This window comes from Nannobrachium achirus (genome assembly GCF_963921795.1).
Source record: "Nannobrachium achirus genome assembly, chromosome: 5".
Lineage (NCBI taxonomy): Eukaryota > Metazoa > Chordata > Actinopteri > Myctophiformes > Myctophidae > Nannobrachium > Nannobrachium achirus.
In genome coordinates this window covers 14569680-14596918 of record NC_137814.1, presented here as the reverse complement: position 1 = coordinate 14596918, position 27239 = coordinate 14569680, and the positions used below count along the sequence as shown (strand labels likewise).

Genomic DNA, 27239 nt, shown 5'->3' with positions numbered 1-27239 from the left:
ATGGCGCGTCACATGACCTGCTCCCAACCGCCCACCACACCGCTCTCCATGTTGTCCAGTGTGTTCCGCCGTGTCCTGCGGTGTCAAGTACAAGCACGCACACTGTTCACTGGTGACAGGAGACCAGTAAGAACTCTAAACTGGTTCAACTGGTCAGACTGCTGTGTGGTTCCTACCAGCAGAAACCACAAACACCGTTTTAAACCAACCACGTGGACCAGTGCTGTACTGGGAGCCATGGCATTCTCTCTGTTCAACTTGTTTGGTGAGGAAGACAAACAAACTGAAGCTCAAAAGCAGGAGGATGAGATAATACTGCTGCTCAAAAAAGCAAAATTATGTATTTATAGAGATCAGTTTCAGGAAGCATCAGACTTTCTTCACCAGGCAGTGGCTCTGGCTCATAAGACTCACAACAACCAAGCTATCATCTATACATACAGCATGATGGCTAACCTGGCGTACGGACAGCGACAACTGGACAATGCCGAGAAACTCTTCAAGGAAACCATGAGCTTAATGTTGTCTGGCGGAACGCCACGGGATGACAACGGCATCATTGAAATCTCTCTGAAACTAGCATCCATCTATACTGTTCAGGAGAGGAGGGAGCTTGCCGACATGAGTTATAGGTTCTGTATCGAGTCTCTGGAAGCCAAACTGTCGAGACACAAAGATCTGCCCGCGGACCAACTTATGGAGGAGCCGGAAGCTCTCAGAAAGGAGACCAGGTTGTTGCTGGGATGGTGTCTGGAAGCTCGTGCGCGGCACCATCTATCCACTCAACAGCCGGTCGACGCTGGCCTGGACTTCCAGCGAGCTCTGGCTATCTGTGACCAGGAGCAAGGACACACACACCCCCAGACCCTGGTGCTGATGAACAACCTGGCCATCAGCATGCTACTGCAGGGTCAGTACGACCAGGCGTTGCTGTTGCTGGCACAAGCGGTGGAGCTGGGTCGAACCGTGGGCTCTCCTGACCTGCACTACAATCTGGGAAACATGGCTGAAATATTACTAAACCTAGGGCGTTTGGAGCGGTCGGACAGTGTTTACGAGGAGGCGCTGTCTCTGGCTCGGGCAGCAGGAGACGAGGAGGCCGTGCAACGGGTTCTACAGAGAATTAACCAAGTTAAGGAGAAGAGAAAACAAAACAAAGAACCTGAACAAGAACCTTGAAGAGAGTCTGTCTGTCTGTCTGTCTGTCTGTCTGTCTGTCTGTCTGTCTATCTCTCTGTCTCTATAGGCTGGCCGAGCCCGGACATTCTATGACCCAGAAGGGCGGGGATACGAGACGCTGGATCTCAGAGACCTATAGAATTTGTTCACCGGTCTCAGTTTCTTTCAGGAGCAGGCCAGAGCTCTTAATTGCTCCCTTTGAACTTCAAAGGGGTTGTGAACTGAGGTAATTGATTGGGCCATAAAAGTGTCAAGAGTTCATTAGTGATCTCTCCCAATGAAAACATCAAAGACAACAACCTGTTTGATGCCTGTCATAGAGTGGAGGGTGTGTTAACATGGGTGTATTGTTTAGCTGTTCTAGGCTAACTCTGTCTCTGGCTCTGTCCCAAATTATTTGGGCGGATGTTAATCAAAGTGTGAGTTTGGGCCTCTGTCGGGGACTCCTCAGTCCTCATAAATGTGTACACTGAAAACAATAAAGCAAAGTATGACAGATCCACAGGGAAGCCATTGGATCCACAGGGAAGCCCCCCCAAACTGTGTTGCTTTGTTGACCAAAGCTTACTAGAAATGGGTGATTTGGCAGACGCTCTTAATCCAGAGTGACAATAAGTAAAGGTATTATATAAATACATCAACATCAATACAAGGCAATACATCAGCACGAATACCTCAAATGGAAATGAGCTGATCAGAGAGTCAATTTCCCAAGGGTCCCAATTGCACATGTCACATTGACAGTGACACATATCGTCTGCTGTGGTGTGTTCAATTCTCCCATAGAAAGGTGGTGGCATTTACGGCCTTCACCCCCTTCCCCTGTACACATAATGTTTAAAATTTGTGATGATATTGTAATTTGGTGTTATTTTTTATGGTATGTTGATGAATTGAATATAGAACCTCAATGGTCCACAGAACTTTTTGGTTTATCCTTTTGGACCAAGTGTTTGACTGTACTTGAATTTCTTTTTTTTCTTTATTGATAGTATAGGTGGACAGGAAACAGGGAGAGAGACGGGGAGTGACATGCAGCAAAGGTCATCGGGATCGGGACTCAATCCTGCCACACGGTGTCAGGCATTAGAGTCTACTGTATGTGGTATGTGCCTGGACCGCTAGGTATAGCGAGCGCCCCCTCTTTGTATTTCTGTCTAATAATGTATGTGGCCATGCAAGGTATTTTTATTTTCTGTTTACAGTATATACATTATTTTAAATGTCTGTCATTGTCGTTACCTGTCCAGGCAGCATAAGTTCTGGTTCTGTACATTTGACTTATTATGTAAACTAGAAAAGCAGTTACTGCAGAAAATGTGTGGGCTCGCTGAAATCACACACAGTATATGTACAGTAGAAGATGTATACAATTAGCTCATAAATAGCACTGCTCAATTCACACTCGTGTGATTTCTTTTTATTGCCTCTGCCAGGCCGGATGGCCGAAGGCATAGGCGCCGGACCATGGACTGTTTGGGCTGGATTGCCACCCCACTTTTCAGCCTATCGAGCTTTTTTTTCTGTATTTTTTTCTCCTCGACCGGCGCGAGGGCAGTAGCCCCGCCCAGTGCGACCCCCAGTCACTCATGCTATAATTGCTTCCAATACACAAGTCTGTCTGCTTACATGTTCAACCGGTTCTGAACTTCTGAACTACATTATACTCAAGTAGCCTACTGTAAGTACAATTTTTAGGCTTTCTCAGAGGCAAATATTGTAGGCTACTTTTACTCCACTACAAATATTTGACAGTTAAGTTACTTTGCAGATTTCGATTATTAGCCTATAAAGGCATACATTAACCAGTTCAGTCTATACATTTAGACCATTAGAAATGAAAATACAAGATCACAATGCGACGCTTAGCTATAATTGTGAGCTTAGATCTGCTAAATATTTGTATCTATGGTACATTTTTTAAAACCTGTGAAATGGGACGTTCTGCAAATTACTACGTTTTATTTATACAGTAGCTACATTTTGATACCAAAACGTCATTATGCAAGTATTTTGGACATGGGACTTCTAACAGAGTATTTCTACTTTTACTTAAGCTGGTTGCACACTGCTGCGTTTTTCGGGCCGAATATCGGAGTGAATTTCGGAGCACGCAAATAAAAAAATCAACCTCACGTTATGTCAATCACGTTTGCACACTGCCGCCCGTTTCGCGCACCACTCGGTCCCTTGCTCTCTCTATCTCTCTCTCTCTCCTTGCCCTGAAAAACGCATTTCGCAACGAAAAACGCAGCAGTGTGCAACCACCTTTACTCAAGTAAAACATGTGAGTAGGTCTACTTTTCTTTTTTCTTCACTGACGGCCGGGCTGCAGCTAGCGTCGGCTCGGTCACTCTTTCTCTCCTCACTCAGTCGACTACGATGTAAAAACAGTTCGTTCTAACTTTCACTATACAGTAGCTGGAATTTCCCTTACTTTATTCACATTTAAACTTAATGTATTTTCTCGAAAATACATTGAGCGCAGCAGAGCCCTCATGCCGAGATTACAGAAGGCATAACAAGGCATAGGCGTACAACATTGTAGGGCATAATAATTAATATTGAAATAAGAAAAGCAGGATAAAACAAGTTATGTATTGTGAAAAAGTTGAATTCAATTCTTAATCCAGAGCAACTAACAATTGTCATCTAACAACACATTGTGCTAGACTAGGGTGACCATATTTTCAGCCACTCAAACCGGGACGCGAAACACTTTTGCCTAAAACCGGGACCCTAAAAGCAATGCGCACGTTACCGCGCACGCGCGTGCCCATTCTCTAACGTTCGTGCACGCGCACACACGCACCGCAGGGTTGCAAACAGGCAGTGAGTGATTGACAAACAGGCTCAGTATTGAATTCAGACACGCAATGAATTTGTTCATGTTTTCTGATTGGTTAGATGAGCATGTTTTCATGAAAAGAACATGATAAATGTCTAGGCCTATGCAACCACTGAAAACAGCTACTATTATTTTAATTCTGGCGAAAACCGGGACAATTTTGCAGTGAATGTTGAAAACCGGGACATATTAGTGTTTTAGAGATATTTGTCGGGACACTGGGACACGCAGTTTGAAAACAGGACTGTCCCGGGTAAACCGGGACGTCTGGTCACCCTATGCTAGACTAGCACAACTGCTAGTGATTGTTGTGATAGTTATACTAAAGTCCGCTTCCGGACATCGCCATGGCAAGTCGCATTGTTTTTCACGCTCGCCCCTGAACCAAAACACCAAAGGCTTGGTTCATCCCACACTTTCTTCTATTTCTACTATGTATCACGGATTTATGCTATAAATCACCAACGATCCTAACACCACTGGAATACGAGAATCTTTTATGGGAAATGGACAAAACGGACGATAAACACAGTGAGTTATACCTCCTTGCCAAAACGGTAGCTAAGCACCCGACCTTTGGATCTTGTGTTATTGAATCGTTGTTGGCTGCGAACCGGAACAAAAGAGACAAACCCCTGAATGGTTGTATGAGTCGATCTTTGATCTTCTTATTATTACTGCAATCAGGAGATATAGAATTGAATCCAGGGCCTGTAGCTACCAGACAGATGACCCGAAGACTAGCTGCTCTCGCTACTGCAGTTGGATTGACGACGGCAGATCCTTCTTTGTCTGTGATCAGCGAAGCTAACGATGCTAACTTAGCTAGCTCCTCACTGATGAATCCTGAGGGACTAACAACGGGCTACTCCAGATGTCCTGACCAGCCGACCCCCGACGATCACACGGCAGTCGCCTCCGCGGACTCACGGATCGTCGAAGGACCCCCTGGCTCACGGACCCCCGGAGAACCCTCGGCGATCGCCCCCGCATGACTAGCTCAGCACGAGACCAGCATCATCGACGCAAGTCACGCAACACCGGACCCCTGCGGCCCCACCGACCCACCCGACCTGCAGACGCACCCGGCGGACCCCTTCATGGACCCGGCGGACCCCCTCGTGGACCCAGCACCCCAGAACAGAGTCTACATTAACTCTGCTCCACGCTGGCTAACGGAGAAGGCCAGAGCGCTGTTTTCAACCTGGGTTAAATCGGTGACCAAGGCCCCCCACCACCCCATCCCCCAACTTTACATGGAGACCCCTTTGTCCCTTTGTCCCCCTCTGAAGCCCCCAGAGACTGCAACCAACCCCCCCTCCCCCACCGACGCCGATGCGAACACCACTTCCATAGACCTCGCCATGGACTTTGCCAGCCGCTTTGTGAAAAGAGGTATTCATATTATGCACTTAAACATTAACAGTTTGTTTGCTAAATATGAACAAATCAAGCATATGGTTCACGAAGGTAAGGTCCATTTTCTAACCTTTTCAGAGACCAAACTTGATGACTCTATCACTGACTCTCAGATCGAAATTGACAACTACTCGGTCATCAGAAATGATAGAAACAGATTTGGTGGTGGTGTATGCATGTATGTTCATAACAGTATTAAGTATATCCCCCGCCCTGACCTACAACACAGCTCCTTAGAAACTGTATGGGTGGAAGTGATTCTTAAGAAAGCAAAAAACATACTAATCGGTGCCATCTATAGACCGCCCGACCAAAATGATTTCTGTGAGTTACTGGAGGAGAGCCTTGCACCGGTGGACAATGTTGAAAAATACATTATTGGCGATTGGAACATAGACATGCTTCGTAAAGAAGCTCCTCTATTCAAAAAGTTCAATAAGCTATGTAATCAACAGGGTTTCACTCAGCTCATCACCAAGACAACTAGGGTTACAGATAACTCTCAAACCACCATAGATCTCATTGTAACCACAGACAAATCTAAAGTCTCCGCGAGTGGGACTATTGAATGTGGTGGTCTAAGCGACCATGATATCATTTACTGCACCCGCAAAATACATAAGTCCAAAGCTGACGGCCACAAAACAGTTGAAGCTAGAAACCTCAAAACCTACTCTAGCGAAGCCTTTAACCACAAACTGGAGAAATCTGACTGGTCCCCAGTACTAGCTAGCACTCAGGTCGATGAAGCCTGGCTAGGCTTTAAATCCATTTTCAACACTACCCTAGACGAAGTGGCTCCTTTGCGTAGGGTCAGGGTTAAAGCCCGCTCACAGCCATGGTGGAATTCGGAAATCTGTGAATCAATGAAACTCAGAGACAAAAAATACTCTGAGAAACGCAAATATAATCACAAACTCAAAAAAGGCCCCAATAAACACCTTGAAGCCAAATTAGAAATAGTCAGTTTAGAGGCTAATAAACTGAGAAATCGGACAACCTCCTTAATCCTTTCTGCCAAAAAAAAACTACTTGGATGAGAAAGTTGAGGAAAACATCCACAAACCACGAGACCTATGGAAGCTATTTAAAACCCAGCTAGGCTGTGGTGCTAAACTCAGATCCATAGCCAGCAACATATCCATCCAAACTCCCATAACCCTCCTCACTGATAGTCTTGATGTAGCCAAAAATCTCAACATCTACTTCACCTCCATGGCCAAAAATCTGGTCAATAAACTGCCCGCTCCATCTGGGCTGTTTGGTGTTAGGCACATCTTGAAATTCTACAGGAACCTTGGGGTATGCAAAGACAACTTTAAACTTGCCACGGTGACAACTGATGAAGTGTTTAAAAAACTGCGCACCCTACCTCAATTCAAGGCCGCTGGCCATGATAAAATCGCCCCCAAATTTCTCATAGACTCAGCTGCCACCATTGCCCCAATCATTACCCATATTATTAATCTATCTATCAAGCAGGGTTATGTCCCCCAGGACTTCAAATTAGCCAAGGTAACCCCCCTGCACAAAAAAGGCAGTAAACTTGACCCTGGCAACTACAGGCCAATCTCAATCCTTAGTTCCATCTCTAAGGTAATGGAAAAAATTGTCTATGAACAGGTGGCTAAATATCTTGAAGAGAATAATCTGATCTACGAGTTCCAGTCTGGCTTCAGAGAGTCCCATTCCACAGATACATGCCTCATCTATTTGAATGATTACATCAAACGTGAAATTCACGATGGCAAATATTGCGGCATGGTCATGCTGGACCTCCAGAAGGCATTTGACACCGTCGATCATTCTATTCTGATTGAAAAACTCAAAGCTATTGGTCTTGATAGCACAGCAGTGAGATGGATGCACTCTTACTTGGTGGGGAGGGAACAGATGGTGGAAGTCAACGGAACCCTGTCCCCCCCCCCTCCCAGTAAACTGTGGAGTACCTCAAGGGAGTATACTAGGACCACTGTTGTTCTTAATATACGTAAACGACATGTCATCTGCTTGTGACTGCAATCTGTTTCTGTTCGCGGATGACTCGGCTCTCCTAGTCTCAGGCAGAGACATATTGCAGGTTGAAAAGGCCCTTAACTGTGAACTTAACAAGATCTGCACCTGGCTCAATGACAACAGACTCTCAATTCACCTAGGCAAAACTGAATGTATCCTCTTTGGATCTAGTCAGAAACTTAGCCTAGTTGAGAACTTCACAATTAAAGTAGGTGACACTGTTATAGAAAGAAAAAACCACATCTGCTACCTGGGTTGCATCCTGGAGGCTAACCTATCCAGTGAAAAAATGGGTAGCACTTTACAATAATGACCTGTTATAAATCATTTATAAACATTTATAAGCAGTTTATAGATGAGTAATAAACATGAACAAACTGTTTATTGACATTTGTAAATGTTTAACTAAACATTTATAACTGTTTTAAACATCATTTACATGTTATTAGTAAGGTATTAGTAAGTAGTAAACTAATCATGAATAAACCATTTATATACATTTGTAAATGCTTACTAAATCATTTATAACCAATGCTAAAATTCACATAATGTGTAGGTAGGAATGCATTACAAATGTCTGTTAAGGTGACCTCCATGTGTTGTTCATGTTTAATATACGCTTTGTAGATGTTATCAAGAGCCCTAATGTAAAGTGAAGACTATTCATTGCGACCATCAGGTTGCAAGTTACTATGAAAACCTCCCCCGGCTGTCTGTCAGTCCCTCCGTCAGTCTGTCCATCACGTCACATCACGTCACGTCACACTTTTGGCCCTACTCTTATCTCCGGCACCGTTTCCCCTATCCATGCCAAACTTGCCAAACTGCTAAACATGAACAAACATGGAGGCCACATTAACAGACAGTTGTAAATAATGAATAGTCTTCACTTTACATTAGGGCTCTTGATAACATCTACTAATGATTTATAGATATTTAAGGAATGTTTTACAAAGCATAACCATGAACAAACAAGGAGGCCACATTAACAGACAGATATAAATAACCAGTAAGGAGATAATCAACCTCATGGTGGCGCTAGAAGAGGGGCATGTGAGAAATCAGGGGTGGAGGTTGTGGTTTGGCAGCCAAGGAGTGTGTGCAAAGTTTGGCATGTATAGGGGCAACGGTGCCAGAGATAAGAGTAGGGCCAAAAGTGTGGCGTGACGTGACGTGACGTGACGTGACGGACATCCGGTGGAGGTTTGTATAGTAACTTGCGACCTCACAGTCGCAATGAATAGCCTTCACCAGGGGCGCTGGAACTCCCAAATCCCAAGGGGAGCTGAGCCTGGAGGAGTTCATGCGTGCCAAAGGCTGCACGCCGAAAAAATCACGTTTTTTTATCCGGTTTTGGGTTATTTTTATTACGGTTTCGGGTGCTTATTTCCCCGCACAACGGTGTAACAAGGAGCTATATAGTTACTAGTTATTTTAGCACACAGTGCAACACACAGCACGCATGCACACACAGTCACTCACGCACACACTACAAAATCGGGTATTATTTTTGTAACTGTTTTTTATTCCCCATATACAACGGTGTTAGTTTGCAACAATGAGCCTATAGACAGTTTCTAGTTCTCAAATAAATAGACTTTGGTGTGCCATCAAAGAGGGATTTAAATTTGACTTCCCTTCTGACCGGAAGTGGCAAGGTGACCATGTGATTAGGTCACCATGTGATAATCAAATACCTTTTTTCAACATATTTTATTCTCCAAAGTCAAATACATTATTGTTTTAATATAGCTCTGTGTGTGTGTATATATAGGCTTATTTAAAAAAAACGAAAAAATAAATAAATTATCCTCCCCACCACCAGGGGAGCTGCAGCTCCCTCAGCACCCCACTTCCAGCGCCCCTGGCCTTCACTTTACATTAGGGCTCTTGATAACATCTACAAAGCGTATATTAAACATGAACAACACATGGAGGTCACCTTAACAGACATTTGTAAATGCATTCCTACCTACACATTATGTGAATTTTAGCATTGGTTATAAATGATTTAGTAAGCATTTACAAATGTATATAAATGGTTTATTCATGATTAGTTTACTACTTACTAATACCTTACTAATAACATGCAAATGATGTTTAAAACAGTTATACATGTTTAGTTAAACATTTACAAATGTCAATAAACAGTTTGTTCATGTTTATTACTCATCTATAAACTGCTTATAAATGTTTATAAATGATTTATAACAGGTCATTATTGTAAAGTGCTACCGTACAAGATACACTACACCTCCAAGATTCCCATGTACCTGACAAACTACTTCTTAAAGGTCAAGGATGTTCACGATCATAACACCAGAGGCAGCTCCACTAATCATCATCAGCGTAGATTTAACACTAAACAAGGCGCTAACTCGTTCTCCTGCTATACCATCAACATGTGGAACGCCCTTCCACAAGCCCTAATGGAGAGCAAATCCCTAGCCTCCTTCAAAATTGGTATGAAAAGTCACCTTCAGACAGCAGCTACCCGTGATTTGTAAATAGACTAAGCCCCCATGCTCCCCCCCCCCCCCTTTTCTTTGTATTCTGCCTTTTGTATTTGATGTTATGCTTTTTAAACTGATATTATCCTAGATAAAGTACTATGTTCTATCCGTCTGTCTTTCAATGTTATATGAGATACTTAAAGTGTGGTTCCTGTGGAAATAAGCCTCGGCTTTCTAGGATCTCCTTTTAGTTTACCTTGTACCAGTGATTTGTACTGTCATGAAACTGTACTTTTTTCTATTGCAAACTTCTAATAAATTCTTCAATCAATCAATACGTTTGGTTACGGTTATGACGTCACCACCTGGCCACGCCCACATCACCGTCCCCTCACTATTTTACCACTGCCGGCGCCACTGGGCCCGAAGGCCGAAGAGTTTCAAGTAAACATTTTCAAAAAGTATAAAAATGTATTTGTAAACAGAACAAGACGAACCTCGGTTCGAAGTGAAGCGGTGGACAGATAGAACCCTTATTCTTGACCAATCCTCAAGGTATCCATTCATCTGACCGGGAGGAACACCACACACATATTCTAGATGTACAGGACATATAAATCATCATTTTTTATTAAATATTTTAATTAATATTAATTTTATTTATTTTCAATTTCTTATTTTAATGTATTTTTTTTAAACCCATTATACCAACCGGTATAAGGAAAGACCTGTTCATTCTGGCCTGGAGTGACCATATATGGACATAAAGTAACATACATTGTGTTTTTGAAGAACCCTATTCATTCTAGACTGAGGTCATATGGTAATTAAACGGACATTCTGTTTTTGAAAAAGCCTGTTCATTCTGGACTGAAATGACCATATATGGGAGGGGTCTGACCAGGAGGGAAACCGCACACATATTCTAGATGTACAGGACATATAAAGCCTATTCATTCTGAACTGAAATGACCATTGGACATGGGACACACATTTTGCTTTTTGAAAAAGCCTATTCATTCTGGACTGATATTTTACACGTACGGGACAGGAAAAACCTGTTCATTCTGGCCTATAGTGACCATATATGGACATAAGGTAACGGACATTGTGTTTTTGAAAAACCCTGTTCATTCTGGACTGTGATCACCATATATGGTAATTAAACGGACATTCTGTTTTTGAAAAAGCCTGTTCATTCTGGACTGGATTGACCATATATGGGCGTGATACACAGGACTAGATGTACAGGACATATAAAGCCTATTCATTCTGAACTGAAATGACCATTGGACATGGGACACACATTTTGCTTTTTGAAAAAGCCTATTCATTCTGGACTGATATTTTACACGTACGGGACAGGAAAAACCTGTTCATTCTGGCCTATAGTGACCATATATGGACATAAGGTAACGGACATTCTGTTTTTGAAAAAGCCTGTTCATTCTGGACTGGATTGACCATATATGGGCGTGATACACAGGACTAGATGTACAGGACATATAAAGCCTATTCATTCTGAACTGAAATGACCATTGGACATGGGACACACATTTTGCTTTTTGAAAAAGCCTATTCATTCTGGACTGATATTTTACACGTACGGGACAGGAAAAACCTGTTCATTCTGGCCTATAGTGACCATATATGGACATAAGGTAACGGACATTGTGTTTTTGAAAAACCCTGTTCATTCTGGACTGTGATCACCATATATGGTAATTAAACGGACATTCTGTTTTTGAAAAAGCCTGTTCATTCTGGACTGGATTGACCATATATGGGCGTGATACACAGGACTAGATGTACAGGACATATAAAGCCTATTCATTCTGAACTGAAATGACCATTGGACATGGGACACACATTTTGCTTTTTGAAAAAGCCTATTCATTCTGGACTGATATTTTACACGTACGGGACAGGAAAAACCTGTTCATTCTGGCCTATAGTGACCATATATGGACATAAGGTAACGGACATTCTGTTTTTGAAAAAGCCTGTTCATTCTGGACTGGATTGACCATATATGGGCGTGATACACAGGACTAGATGTACAGGACATATAAAGCCTATTCATTCTGAACTGAAATGACCATTGGACATGGGACACACATTTTGCTTTTTGAAAAAGCCTATTCATTCTGGACTGATATTTTACACGTACGGGACAGGAAAAACCTGTTCATTCTGGCCTATAGTGACCATATATGGACATAAGGTAACGGACATTCTGTTTTTGAAAAAGCCTGTTCATTCTGGACTGGATTGACCATATATGGGCGTGATACACAGAAAGCCATTCATTGGAAGCGGTTTCCACCGCTTCAAAAATACAAGAAATAATAACTGTGTAAAGCCATAGAGTGTGTGTGTGTGTGTGTGTGTGTGTGTGTGTGTATGTGTGTGTGTGTGTGTGTGTGTGTGTGTGTGTGTGTGTGTGTGTGTGTGTGTGTGTGTGTGACTAATACACAACACACGCTGATTGCATACAGCTGCGTGGCTCTTTAACTAGCGTGTTCTCGCTGGAGCAAGTACACAATATAGACAACATATTAATAACATATTAACCCTCAGGGTTCCTTTATTGTCTATGCTTTGTGTATAATTAATTATTTAGATACCGTCTGTCTGGGTTTTTCCATTGATTGTACGGTACCTTATTTTGAAGACCCACGGAAGCCACGATCTTGTCCATGTTGTGGAAATTCACTATGTTGTAATATTGATCAACATGTTTTCTTTCACACGGAAAAGGCTGTTTGATATGTCTGCATTGTATTTCGGTTTGAAAATGTGCATGGCAGTCTGCTCTGAGGTCATTAGAGCGTCTCATTGACTTCATCTAGTGGCGAAAGGAAAGTGGTGCAAGTTGGCATATAGGCTGTATGAGGACATAGGCAATAAGTCAAGCAGTGTTAGGGTCGATTCAGACTCTTAAAAGGAGCCTTACTTATTTCGGTTCGGGAGGGCTCCCGACCCGAAATTATTTAGGTTCGGGGGGAGTCCATTCATACTTTCTTAACGGCTAGTGCCGAAGTTGCTTGTAACGATTGGAGGTCCACGGCATGAAAGCATTTATGGCCGATAAATGAGCGTTGCAGGGCGGATACATATCTGACTGGCCCTCGCGGCTGCTGGAAGTCCAGTGAGCAGCAGCTCCAGATGGAGACGGGGTCTCTCTCACGCTCGAGCTCTGTCGAAAACATTCAATCTACTAGCTCACATTATAGACATGCTGCCTCTCTTTCTGCATGCACCACAGTCACAACTCCATCGCGGAGCTTGCAGGTTGGCTATGGAGGTAATATAGGCTATACACAGAACACTAGCAAAGTTGTGTTTACTTTAAGCTCTTCTTTTCTCTTAAAAACGGTCAGCGGCTAGCGAGACACGCAGCAAAGCAAACTATATTTGGGTCTGGACAGTGCCGAACCGAAATAAGTTAGGCTCCTTATAAGAGTCTGAATCGACCCTTAGGAGGGTAGAATTGAGCAGAAATGTCAATTTACAAAAAAAAGGCGTAGGAAACGATAATGTAATACTTAAACTTAAAAGAAATGCTAAAATATGAATATATGGAAATAGCAGATCAACAAGCTCAAACCAAGCTTGCAGATCTGCTATTTCCACTATTTTTGAAACTATTTGAATTTTGAAAATGCATGAACATTTTTCAACATGGTAATGTTTTAATGAAACGCAAAACCCTGGTCCATGCTTTTATCACTTCTAGAATAGACTAGGCCTACTGCAATGCTCTTTTCTATGGTTTACCATAAATAGCAACAAATAGCCTTAGGCTAGCCCAAAATGCAGCTGCTAACGTCTTAATCAGGAAAGGGAAATTTGATCCCAACACACTAACACTCATAGCACTACAGGCCAGAACCGACTTCAAGGTGCTGCTCCTGACATTAAAACCTTAAAAGCCGGTAGTTATTCGGGGGTCTATGTGGCTTTAAGGACATGTATGATGTATGATGTGTAGGATTTATTGATGTGTATACGTGTTGAATGTGTATGTATGTGTATTATGCATTTACTTACTTAATAACAGTACGTAAATGTAGTTACTTTCCACCACTGTTTGTATCCATTGCATATTGTCACCAGGTTAATAATAGTCACTGTGTCACATCTACTTTTAGAATCGGTAACTTGAATAAAATGTATATCTATTGTCAAATCATGCATGCCAACATACAACATGTTCCAAAGTCACAAAACATCTTCACAGTATTATGAATGTTATTGCATGGAAGGATTGTGCCGGTGAAAGTGTATGTGTGTCATAATCGCATACAGATACCACAGTTGATTGAAGATTTAAACACATTTCGTTTGCTGTAGGTTGATCACAGTACGTTATTTGTCCATAAATCCATCTAGTGTTGCAACAGTTTTCATCTGTCATTGGAAGTCGGGATCAACTCCACCATCATGCTGCCGTCAACTGGAGTGTGTTTACTGGGGTCAGAAAACCTTCTGTTTATAGCAAAACGGATGTCAAAACCAAAGTATATTGCATGGTATTGCGTCGCCAGGTATGTCTGCTAAGAGTATTGTGAGTATTGTTGTTAATTTAACTTAGTTTAAAATGTTTTAGAAGCAAAATGACAGAGGAAACACAGTGCTCTGACTGTGCAAGGGGGATGTTTTGAGCGTATCACTTAAAAACTAGAGTGCTTTTTTCATCGCAGTTATATTGATAACAAAAAGGCACATGTGTGCTAACTGGTCAGCTCTTTGTTTCATTTCATAACATACACCATAGTTTGTTATAACTTGTTTTAATCGAGGAGAAAACACAAGTGGAACATTAAGCCACCTAGACAAGAGGAGCTGTGTGCATGTTGTCTCTATATGGTTCTCATGTGGTGTTTAAGTCCAGCCCCTTCAGAGCGTTCAACACCAGTCTGTCAGACTTTACAGAAGGAAAGACGAACTACTATCCGAGACAACTATGGCTGAAGTAGCACCCGCCCCAGCTCCGGCCAAGGCCGCCAAGAAGAAGGCGGCTCCCCGACCCAAGAAGACCGGCCCCAGCGTCGCTGAGCTGGTCGTCAAGGCCGTGTCCGCCTCCAAGGAGCGGAGCGGTGTGTCTCTGGCTGCGGTCAAGAAAGCTCTGGCTGCCGGCGGCTACGATGTGGAGAAGAACAAGGCCCGCGTCAAGATCGCCGTCAAGAGCCTGGTCGCAAAAGGCACCCTGGTCCAGCTCAAAGGCACCGGCGCGTCTGGCTCTTTCAAGATGAACAAGAAGGCAGAGGCGGTGAAGGCGAAGAAGCCTGCTGCAAAGAAGGCAGTTAAAGCAAAGAAGCCCGCTGCCGCCAAGAAACCCGCAGCGGCTAAGAAGCCCAAGAAGGCGGCGGCAAAGAAGCCCGCAGCCGCCAAGAAATCGCCCAAGAAAGCCAAGAAGCCCGCCGCCAAGAAAGTAGCAGCTAAAAGCCCGAAGAAGGCCGCCAAGAGCCCCAAGAAAGTGGCAAAGAAGCCCGCAGCAGCCAAGAAAGCTCCAGCCAAGAAGGTTGCCAAACCCAAGGCCGCAAAGAAGGCAGCCCCCAAAAAGAAGTAAACCATTTGTTCCATCTCTATTATACCCACAAAAGGCTCTTTTAAGAGCCAACCACTTCATTTTATAAGAGTATCCTCACTTTTACACACCATGGTCATATGTGAGCACTGGAATAATAACCATCCTGTTTCAATGGACATGTGTGTTAAATGAACACAAATAATGAATGAATGATAACATTATTTATGACAAAGTTAACCATTAACGCAGCCTAACTTTGTCCTACATTATGAATACGGCCATTTCTCACTTTAGCTATATCGAGCTTGCAAACCCAGCCACACCTCCCCTACTATGGCCTAGTTGTGTATGTTGGTCCATAAATCACTGTTCGATTTGCCATTGTCCTGACTACTAGTATGTTTGGTTCAAATTCAACAACATTGATATTGAATAGTGGCCTACTACCATTGTTCAGGTTCAAAATCATATACATTATTATACATAGTAACTCTGGTCCACCTCTACATCATGTGCAACAGATGGCAAATGTCAACATTGCTCAAATAAGCGTGACATAAAGTCCGCATAATACTTGATTATTGATGATTTTCTATAGGCCCTACCTTTATTTAGGTTATACGTGACAATACAAACGTTTAAACTTGAGAGAGTCGAAAGAAATGCTATGGCCAGAGTGTGTACTACGCATGTATTCATTGACAAGAATATTAATAGGGGAGAATTCAAAAAATGAACAACAATGAACAAGAGGGAGGTGCGTGTGTGTGTGTGTGCTTTGGCAATGTAAACGTATGTTTTCTCATGCCAATAAAGACCTTTGAATTGAATTGTGTGTGGGGCGGGGGAGGGGTAGGGGGTATGGCAACGCCCACATAGTCTGCCTGTCCTCCCTTACGTCCTCAGAACACAGATAAAAAGGCATGGCTCACAGCTCTGAAGCCATTCACTTCTGCATCTTCAACTGATCTGAAGCGTAAAAATGAGTGGGCGTGGCAAAGGCGGAAAAGGACTGGGAAAAGGAGGCGCCAAGCGTCATCGCAAGGTTCTTCGTGATAACATCCAGGGCATCACTAAGCCCGCCATCCGCCGTCTAGCTCGCCGTGGCGGCGTGAAGCGTATCTCCGGTCTGATCTACGAGGAGACCCGCGGTGTCCTCAAGGTCTTCCTGGAGAACGTGATCCGTGATGCCGTCACCTACACCGAGCACGCCAAGAGAAAGACCGTGACCGCCATGGATGTTGTCTATGCTCTGAAGAGACAGGGACGCACTCTGTACGGCTTCGGAGGTTAAAACCACTGACTTGATCTACCAACAACCCAAAGGCTCTTTTAAGAGCCACCCACACGTTTTATGTAACGAGTTCATTCCCACTTTTGTGCATAACGACAGCTTCTAAAGTGTACACGAGAATATATGTATATAAATACAATATGATCAGTTAATAATCCAAAACATGAATATACTGTGCTTCTAGAAGATAAACAATGTTGTAATTCGACACGCACGACCAGGCAGAAACGTCTATTTCCACATTTGCCTTAATCAAACATCGCTTTGCTTCATAAACATTTTAAGCAGCACGGGACTTAAATTGGAGCCTCGCAAACAATCCTTGATCTAAGACGTAACCTGTCTTTACTTGTGGAACAAGTTGTGATTTCAATATTAACGTGAAATAGTATATATTACGCTCTGCGATGAACCATAGTACAACTGGGTTTAAACAAGCGCTTGTGACTGCCATTATTAGTCTATGAGTATGTAGAGGCGGGAAAACACACCGAGTTCATTATCTTACTTTGAAATAGGCCTACTCAGAATACAGAGTTTACATTACAATGTCCAAACTGAAGTTAACTGGAGTGATGGAACTAAATCGACTCTGCTTTCATTGTCTTGAAGTAATAAAGGGGCTAGGAATGGAGAAAAATAAAGTCACACACACACACACACACACACACACACACACACACACACAGAGAGAGAGAGAGAGAGAGAGAGAGAGAGAGAGAGAGAGAGAGAGAGAGAGAGAGAGAGAGAGAGAGAGAGAGACACTGCTGCCAGTGCACCCGGTTCTCTATTTTGTTTTTCTAAGCCCAGAAGAACGGAATCACATTTACACATTATAATACTTAATTAACTATTTCTTATATTATAGACTAATATTGGGAATAATGTCATTGTCTCAATGAATAGACAGATTGATATAGTCTATACCTTTTGTTAGTCAAGAAAGCACTATGGCTTGTTTCCATTTGGGGACCTTTATGGACATTAAAATATAGGTCTACATTTTGCCTTAAGTGCATGTTTAGCCGCTCAAAATATTACAGGGACAATAGAGCGCACGAGCGGGAGAAATAATACAGAAATAAAGACACCGCCCTCTTTGTGGGAGGATCAGCCAATCATCTGCTGGGAGTCACACCACCACATTGGCATTGGCTGTGTATAAATAATGGTGCGACTGCGCTCTCTCTTCACATTTGTCCCTGCAAGCCATTGATAGAAGATCTTCAAAATGCCCGAAGTTGCCAAGCCAGCGCCCAAGAAGGGCTCCAAGAAAGCCGTCTCCAAGACCGCCGCCAAGGGCGGCAAGAAGCGCAGAAAGTCCAGGAAGGAGAGCTACGCCATCTATGTGTACAAGGTCCTGAAGCAGGTCCACCCTGACACCGGTATCTCTTCCAAGGCCATGGGTATCATGAACTCCTTTGTCAACGACATCTTTGAGCGCATCGCCGGTGAAGCCTCTAAACTGGCTCACTACAACAAGCGCTCCACCATCTCATCCAGGGAGATCCAGACCGCCGTCCGCCTGCTGCTCCCCGGTGAGTTGGCCAAGCACGCCGTGTCTGAGGGCACCAAGGCTGTCACCAAGTACACCAGCTCGAAGTAAACTGAACATTCCACTGTACCAAACCAACGGTCCTTTTAAGGACCACCCATATTTTCCAAGAAAGAGTTGATCCAAATGCTAACTATAGTCCGCTTAAAATGATTATCAGTTTTGTGATGACATGAGACGTGCAAACTAGATGCACAATCAGATATGGCATATTTCTATTTTCTTGTTTTTGTATGCTTTATTTGCTTCGATGTAAAAAAAGGAAAAAGGTGAGGGTTAAACAAAAAAAATAAAGTAATGTCCTTACATATTATATTATAATTGTGTAATTACTTTAATGTATGACTGTATTCATGACTTTGACTGCTTAACCCTTAAGTTCTGTTCAGATTCACTACACCTTCGTTCTGTTCGGGTCATTTTGACCCGGGGGATATTTGGTTTAAAAAAAACAACACTAATATAAATTTTAACTTAACAAATCATCATGATACATTGACTTTGACTCAATACCAAACAATTCATATAATATATATGGTAAATGTTTGCATTTCTGCTTTGCTATATCACATTAAACACTGAAAGAGCTAGGCGTTTTTTACTGATTTAGCTAAAATTCATGTAAAAAAAAACTACTTTATTTAATACTGGGCAATATTGCTCATGCTTATAGGAAAAAATTAAAATCAGAATGGGGTTCGGAAGGAGGGTGTTAGACGTGGGGGTGACTGTGCGTCTGTGTTTTGGATTAATACTGTGTATATCTGTGCTTCCGGGTCAAAATGACCCGAACAGCACTTAAGGTTCAAAAAATATGAGGGGGGTGTAGCATGGGTGTAGTGCAAAAATATTTTTTTTACATGTTCATCTCAGAAGAATCTTTAAGGCCAGTGAGTTTCAGGTGGAAATAACATAAACTTCTACCTTTTTTTTCCAAATTAAAATGTAAACCGGGTCAAAATGACCCGAACAGAACTTAAGGGTTAAAATGATTTTAAAACCTGCAACATTTTCAATAAAGTCTATTTAAAAAGCAAATAAAGTAACGCTGGCTACTAGTTTACAAAGGAAAGACAAACCTGGCATAATAGTCCTTACAGTAGCATAGATTTAGTATTTAATCCATACACTTAAAATAATGGGAGCATCGCTATGCTTGTACAAATGTATATTGTCATTTGAGATGAGTGTCCTTGCCTCGTGTTTTTATTTTGGCAACCACTTATGTTATGAAGTGTAGACGATTATACAAGACCCAACAGATTCAGATTGATTAAATCCATTCTGAAATGGTGTTTTTGTTCAAGTTGTAAAATACATTGCAAAGTTCACCGACTACTAGATATTCTATCATGAGTTATAAACTCGTGTAGAATATGACCAGTAACATTGCGGTACACAGTGCTTATTTTCACCAGTTTAACAAGATTACAATAAGGTATTGTGTGAGTTATATTCTAATTTGCTCCTCATAGGGCAGGGGTCTTCAACAGGGGGTCCGCGACCCCTAGGGGGTCCGCGGAGGTACTGCAGGGGGTCCGCGAAATTATTGCAAAAAAAAAAAAAAAAAAAGGGATTTCAATTTTTTTTTTTTTTTTCATTTTTCACATTTATGTAAAAAAAAATCATGATTCTATCCATTTACTTAATAAGTAGTATGTTTAGAAATGGTAGTGGTACGGCCCACCCTGCTCGCTGTAACTTGTACATGTTTAAAATAAAAAATATGTTGTAGCCCCAACCCCCCCACCTTACGAGGTGGTAGGGGGTCCCTGCTCCATCTCCCCATCAGTTTGGGGGTCCCCGGCCTGAAAACGTTGAAGACCCCTGTCATAGGGTATTAGGAGCAACTCTTTGTTGAATCAGTGGGTGGCTCTTAAAAGAGCCTTTGTGGGGTTTATTCAGACGAATGAAGCAGGTTTATTTCTTGGCGGCTTTCTCGGTCTTCTTGGGGAGCAGGACAGCCTGGATGTTGGGCAGCACACCGCCCTGAGCGATGGTCACTCCGCCCAACAGTTTGTTGAGCTCCTCGTCGTTGCGGACGGCCAGCTGGAGGTGACGGGGGATGATACGAGTCTTCTTGTTGTCACGGGCAGCGTTTCCAGCCAACTCCAGGATCTCAGCGGTCAGGTACTCAAGGACAGCCGCCAGATAAACCGGGGCGCCGGCGCCGACTCTCTGGGCATAGTTGCCTTTACGCAGCAGCCTGTGGACACGACCCACGGGGAACTGGAGCCCGGCACGGGATGAGCGAGTCTTAGCCTTCGCCCTGGCCTTTCCGCCGGTTTTGCTTTTTTTTTTTTTTTTTAAATAAACTTTATTGAAAATTGGCAGTTTACAATTATTTAAGCATTTGCGTTCATACATACAATTCAAAGTCATGTAAGTACATTATAATAAACATAGACAATGTAAGGGCATTACTTTCCGTTTTAAACCCCCCCTTTTTCAGTCTCAAGACCAAGTCTTTAGATACACAAATATAATAGAAAATAGCCTCTTCCGCTCATCGTGTAGATTTATTTCTAGAGTATAAGCTCGAAGAAATGTGCTGGAGGAGAGGAATACGAGACCTTTTATAGCCTACGTTCGACTTTGGAACACACACTTACTTTTTTTGTGATTGGTCGGAGATACTCTCTGTGCGCCCCACCAATCATAAAAACGAGTGTGTGCGCGGGCTGAGTGTGTATGAGCTCCCCACCAATCACTACTAGTGGCGTGATCGGCTCCTCCCAGTCTAAACTCTGGTTCCTCCCAAACAAGGAGGTTCCTGACCACAGACCAATCAGAGAAAGACGGCGCCTCAGAGCCGCTGAAATAAAACGAACGAGTTTGCGCTCAGTTTTATCACAACTTAGTTGTTCAAGCAGCTGATAGAAAATGGCCCGAACCAAGCAGACCGCCCGTAAATCCACCGGAGGCAAAGCCCCCAGGAAGCAGCTCGCCACCAAGGCAGCTCGTAAGAGCGCGCCGGCAACCGGTGGAGTGAAGAAGCCTCACCGTTACCGTCCCGGTACAGTGGCTCTGAGGGAGATCCGTCGTTACCAGAAGTCCACCGAGCTGCTGATCCGCAAGCTGCCCTTCCAGCGCCTGGTGAGGGAGATCGCCCAGGACTTCAAGACCGACCTGCGCTTCCAGAGCTCCGCCGTCATGGCTTTGCAGGAGTCAGCCGAGGCTTATCTGGTTGGTCTGTTTGAGGACACCAACCTGTGCGCTATCCACGCCAAGAGGGTGACCATCATGCCCAAAGACATCCAGCTGGCCCGTCGTATCCGTGGAGAACGTGCATAAGCTATCCGTCACTGTCTGACCCCCAAAACGGCTCTTTTAAGAGCCACCAAATATATCTTTTGAAGACATTATTTCCTGTAAACGGTATTTACATAAAAGTAAGCCATTGATAGACTATTATTTAATCTAAAATAAATTAGCTTATTGCAGCAATAGCAATATATTTAACATGATAACGAGAAATTACACACTGACCTAACAATATTTGTTTATAGCCTACACAGTTCTAAGAAATATGCCGTAGTAGCTGTTTGTATAGCGACCGTATATAGTAAATTAATTAAATAGAATATTGGCTAGGCAGACACTTCATGGACAACCGTTTGATTTAGGCTACCACAAGCCCGGGAATCTGAGAACAAAAGGCTTTGTCACAGGCAATGAGCGGTTATTTGCACGTTTCAAAAAAAGGGAAGGGTGGGGGCGGGTTGAGATTTTCTAAAGCCGTTTCCCAAACACTGGGTCGGGACCCATTTCTGGGTCACGGACCAATCTTTATGCGTCACCACTGGAGTAAAAAAATATATGAAATATGTATCATTTTACTTTTAGAAATATGGATTTGACCAAATTAATGTTCAAACAAACAAACACATCTAAAAAAATATATATATCCATGAATACATAATAATACTGTAATAATAATAACTGAGTAGTGAAAATAGTCGATCTACAAGATTCCTACTCTGAGTGAATATATGCATGAGGCAGGTCTTAGCATGTAGGCATAGAGAGAACTCACTAAATAAAATTATGGACCAGACTTTACAGTAAAAGCTGATGTAATGTCTTTCTGAAAGTGTATAGAGTGTACAGAGTTAAACTAACGTCTGCTTTTATTGTGTTGTTGTTATGGAGCCATATACTGACTATACTCTGTTTATTTAATGATATGTTATAACACTGTTACTTATTTATAAAACTAGAAGCTGGGCCGCCCTTCGGGCGGCCCAGCGTCTAGTCGGCGACCTGGCCAACTCGGGAACGATGTAAATAGGGAATGAATCCCCCGCCCTTTAATGCAAACCCCATTATACCTGTTGTCATAGAACCCGTTTTGACCATCTGTTTGCCTGTGTCCATTTATGCCCATATATGGAGATATCTGTATCTGTCTGTCTGTCGGCGTCCATTTTATGTCCATATATGGAGATCACTGCAGATATAGTTCTGGGTCCATTTTATGCCCATATGCCCATATATGGAGATATCTGTCTATTTGTGTCCATTTTATGCCCATATATGGAGATCTCTGTATCTGTCCGTCTGTGTCCCTTTATGCCTGTATATGGAGATATCTGTTTATCTGCGTCCATTTTATGCCCATATATGAGATCTCTGTCGCTTTTTGTTTGTTTCTTCTTTAAGCAGAATACACAGCCTGCTTAAATCTGCATCATTCAAGTCATCCTCCCAGTCCCACGCTTTGTCGCTTGTCTTATGTTTGTTTTTGTCTCTTTTATTTTCTTTTTTGGAGCGGACCCCATGAATGCCCCATCCATGTTGATTAGATTTTACACCAAAACATTTAAATATGTGTGATTGTGAATGATTCAGATCTATCACCTTGCCGATATTTAAGAAACATCTAAAATGATATCTGATTTCTTCCTCACTGTTGTCCACGTGATTTCATCTACTGATGTGTTATCTTACCTATTGTGTCTTTTTGTCTTTTTCTCTCTTTTGTGCAGTTTCTGTTTTTATTTCTGTATTGCTCTAGTATATAAATTGGATTATTTTGTATTGTTCTCATTGAATTTTTAATCTGTCTAATTAATGACCATTGGAAAGGAATCCAAATAAGCCCGATGGCTTATTCCTCTTCTTGCACAGTGGCAAAGGCCACAATTGTGACACACAGTGTGTGACGTGCAGAGATCACCTATGATTGTACATTGTTGACACAATCTATGCCCAATCGGCCAACAGAAAGAATCTAGATCTACATCTAAATTAATAAGCCAATTTGTGATCAGCATGCAAATGATTTGAATCCCCTCAGACATTCAGCTCTATCCTGCAGGGGAGGGAGGTGAGGGTGTTGAACTCATCAAGATGCTTCACACCAAAACCAGCAGATACTAGATAGGTCTATTCATAGTCCTGGAATGAGGCACTTCATGTACAAACCAAGAGTAAGCGTTTTGGTGTAAATCAAATCAGCATACCAGTGGCTTTTCAAAGTGGAGGTGGGGGTTGAGGGGGTTAAAAAAAAGTGATTTAATCATTGTAATCAAAGTTCCATCCAGCTGGCCCGTCGTATCCGTGGAGAACGTGCTTAAACCAATTTGTCATTGTCAGAACCCCAAAACGGCTCTTTTAAGAGCCACCAAATATATTATTTGAAGAGACTATTTCCTGCAAACGGAGTAGGCACTAAAATAAGGCAATGATGATTTAATCCAATATGACAATAAGTAAATTGCAACACATTTGGAGAAACTACACACAGACGTAACTAATTTCATACATAAAGAAGGCTACTTTTTGTTCCATGTAGTAAATGTGTCGTAGCTGTAATGCTGGACACATGTATAGAGACAGTATAGTAAATGGAAGGTTGGCTTGGCAAACACTTCATGGACAACCGTTTGATTTAGGCTACCACACAAGCCCGGGAATCTGAGAACAAAAGGCTTTGTCACAGGCAATGGGCGGTTATTTGCACTTTTCAAATAAGGGAAGGGTGGGGGGCGGGTTGGGATTTTCTAAAGCACCGTTTCCCAAACACTGGGTCGGGTCCCATTTCTGGGTCACGGACGAATCTATGCGTCACAACCTAGTAAAAAATATATGAAATATTTATCATTTTACTTTTAGAAATTAAAAACAAATATGAATTTGACAAATGTTCAAACAAACAAACACATCTAAGAAATTCCATAAATACATAGTAGTAATGATAATAAAGAAGTAGTGAAAATAGACGATCTACAAGCTCTTAAGACGGCGAGAAGCAACGCATTGTGAGCTTGCAGATCTGCTAGTTTGGGTCCTGGCCTGGGCGAATGTATATACTTTGGGTCAAGGGCTAAAACGTTTGGTAAAGTTACTGTTCTAACTAAATAAAACAGGTTAGATGTGTCAACAATTCCTACTCGGTGTGGAGTAAAATATATGCACAAGGCATGTCTTAGCATGTAGGGGCATGCATAGAGAGAACTCACTAAATAACATTATGGACCATGACCAGACTTTACAGTACATTGAGTAAAAGCTGATGTAATGTCTCTCTGAAAGTGTATGAATGACCCAGACTTACATGTCCACTTTCAGAGTTAAACTAACGCCTGACTTTATTATATTGACTTTGAGTTTATCACTCTGCTGTATGGAGCCATATACTGAATGATTATACTCTGCTTTATTTTCCAGATCGTGAAAATAAAATGTAATTTCACTATTATACCACTAGAGGTCACAGCCTGCTCATGGAAAACATTGGCTTGCACGTAATGCATTCAAATCACATAGTAGTTTGTGAAGGAGAAAAGCATTTACTCATATTAGTCTAGATTTGAGACATTCTCTCCTAAATGATGTCCTCTACCTATTCCTAATAGAGTTGTTGAATAAAAACAACTTTTGGGTAACTAGATGACATGATTATTATTCCTATAATATAGTAGTTACCAAAATGTAATTTGCCGACCGAAGGTTGCAGGTTACCATGAGAAATGTCACAGCTTACTTTTTAAATAAACTTTATTGAAAATTTTGCATGATTTACATTCATTTCAAGCAGTCATAAAGGGCATACGAATACATTCATTTCAAGCAGTAAAAAAAGGCATATGAAAACAATCATACAGCAACTACGGGCATTACTTCTCTTTTTGTTTTACCCCCCCCTTTTTTTATACATCGAAACCAAAATAGTCTACTTGCCAGCCCATAGAGCCCCATTGTGAACCCGGACATATTGAGTACAGTAAGGTTTTATGTTAGAAATGTTGAGGAAGGGTCCCCAGCATGTAGAAACTGCCGGATGCTAACTTGCATATGTTGAGCAATTTTCATAATTTGCATAATTCGATTTATTTAGCATAATCCCCCATAATAATGGATAATATGTCAAAAACTGATTGGCCGATTTGAACAATATTAGAGTGGTTTTGGGGGTTATTGGGGATGCTGAATCCATTTTCTAAATTCAAAATGGCCGTTTTAAACCGGAAATGGCCTTATACCAACTTAAAGTGGGTGATTTTGATACTTTTTTGTTGATTTTCCAGTTGGTATATGGCCATTTCCAGGTTTAAAACGGCCATTTTGAATTTAGAAAATGCCAAAAATGGATTCAGCATCCTCAATAACCCCCAAAACCACTCTAATATTATTCAAATCGGCCAATCAGTTTTTGACATATTATCCATTATTATGGGGGATTATGCTAAATAAATCGAATTATGCAAATTATGAAAATTGCTCAACATATGCAAGTTAGCATCCGGTAGTTTCTACATGCTGGGGACCCATACTCAACATTTCTAACATAAAACCTTACTGTACTCAATATGCCAGGGTTCAGATTCTGGCAAGTGGACTAAAAAGGCCTATAAATACAAAAACTTAGAAATATAAATATAGAAAAATAGAACATAGAGAGGCATTACTTTTTTTTAAAACAGTACTTTTTCTAAAGTGCCAAAAGGTGCCTTGGCTTGAGTATAACCAGTAAGACTCCCTAAATCGGGAGATAAGCGACCGCCTGGTCGCATACACAAACTTTAGAAGGCAATGGGAGACAATCAGGAGGGAATATGGGAAATGGGACAGATCCATGTTGATGACATGACTTTAGAGATACTGTGTACTGCTTTTCATGATTTTAGGGCAAAATCTGTAGAAGCATTGTCCAAAAATGTGTTTTTAAAAAATGGGCCAGATGGTGGCGCTAGATTAGCCTAGCTGCAGCTATACCATTTTTGGAGCTGTGTGCAGCTCCCTATACGTGGCTGTGTGGGTCTGTGTGTGTGTCTGTCTGTGTGTCTGTGTGTGTGTATGTAGCCTGACTTCGGCGCGTAACTAGTGCCGCACCATTTACGCCACTCGCGCAATATATACATCAAAATGTGCGGCTCGGCCGGGAATGGTGTTCTATTACCTTTCGTTCCGATCCGCCTTACCATGCCGACGTAATCGGCAAAAAACGACGCTTAATTGTCCCCATTGACTTATAATGGGACAATGCAAGAAATCACTTTCAAGTATTTTTCTCTCGTAAACCATAGGAGCTACAGTTTCAAACCTCGGAGAGGAGATTCATAATGATTTTAAGAATGAATCGAAAAATAATTAGATCACTCGGCCTCATGGTGGCGCTATAACGGCCCACTTTACGTTTTGCCCCGTAACTCTTGAACCGTGGATCGGAAAATTAAAATTCTTTTTTCCCTGGATTCCTTGGGTCAAGACGCATCTCCCCATATAGGCCACGCCCATTTGCGCCAGGATAGATTTTCCGCCATCTTGAATTTTCTCCAAAACACACTTTTTGCTCCTTTTCCTACATATTTTCTTCAAATGTCACAAAAATCGGTACACATGATCTACACACACACACACACACACACACACACACACACACACACACACACACACACACACACACACACACAGCTCCACTTCACACGGGTGTG

General features: G+C 42.2%; 6 protein-coding genes across 6 annotated transcripts; 5 read left to right on the top strand and 1 right to left on the bottom strand.

Moving 5' to 3' along the window:
- LOC308284840 (tetratricopeptide repeat protein 19, mitochondrial-like) lies at positions 1-1179 on the top strand (the record flags this gene model as incomplete). The annotated part of the gene is made up of 1 exon (XM_080725567.1): positions 1-1179. One exon carries the CDS (start codon positions 1-3, stop codon positions 1177-1179), a length of 1179 nt encoding a protein of 392 aa, XP_080581693.1.
- Positions 1180-14884: 13705 nt separating this feature from the next.
- Positions 14885-15490, top strand: LOC308286242 (histone H1-like; the record flags this gene model as incomplete). The annotated part of the gene is made up of 1 exon (XM_080727217.1): positions 14885-15490. The coding sequence occupies one exon, from the start codon at positions 14885-14887 to the stop codon at positions 15488-15490; it is 606 nt and encodes a 201-aa protein (XP_080583343.1).
- Positions 15491-16433: 943 nt separating this feature from the next.
- On the top strand, positions 16434-16745 carry LOC308284658 (histone H4; the record flags this gene model as incomplete). The annotated part of the gene is made up of 1 exon (XM_080725348.1): positions 16434-16745. One exon carries the CDS (start codon positions 16434-16436, stop codon positions 16743-16745), a length of 312 nt encoding a protein of 103 aa, XP_080581474.1.
- A 1231-nt stretch (positions 16746-17976) lies between these two features.
- LOC308286245 (histone H2B-like) lies at positions 17977-18351 on the top strand (the record flags this gene model as incomplete). Its single annotated transcript, XM_080727220.1, has 1 exon — positions 17977-18351. One exon carries the CDS (start codon positions 17977-17979, stop codon positions 18349-18351), a length of 375 nt encoding a protein of 124 aa, XP_080583346.1.
- Positions 18352-20220: 1869 nt separating this feature from the next.
- Positions 20221-20667, bottom strand: LOC308284839 (histone H2A-like; the record flags this gene model as incomplete). The annotated part of the gene is made up of 1 exon (XM_080725566.1): positions 20221-20667. One exon carries the CDS (start codon positions 20665-20667, stop codon positions 20221-20223), a length of 447 nt encoding a protein of 148 aa, XP_080581692.1.
- A 516-nt stretch (positions 20668-21183) lies between these two features.
- On the top strand, positions 21184-21594 carry LOC308285504 (histone H3.2; the record flags this gene model as incomplete). Its single annotated transcript, XM_080726274.1, has 1 exon — positions 21184-21594. The coding sequence occupies one exon, from the start codon at positions 21184-21186 to the stop codon at positions 21592-21594; it is 411 nt and encodes a 136-aa protein (XP_080582400.1).
- Positions 21595-27239: the final 5645 nt, after the last annotated feature.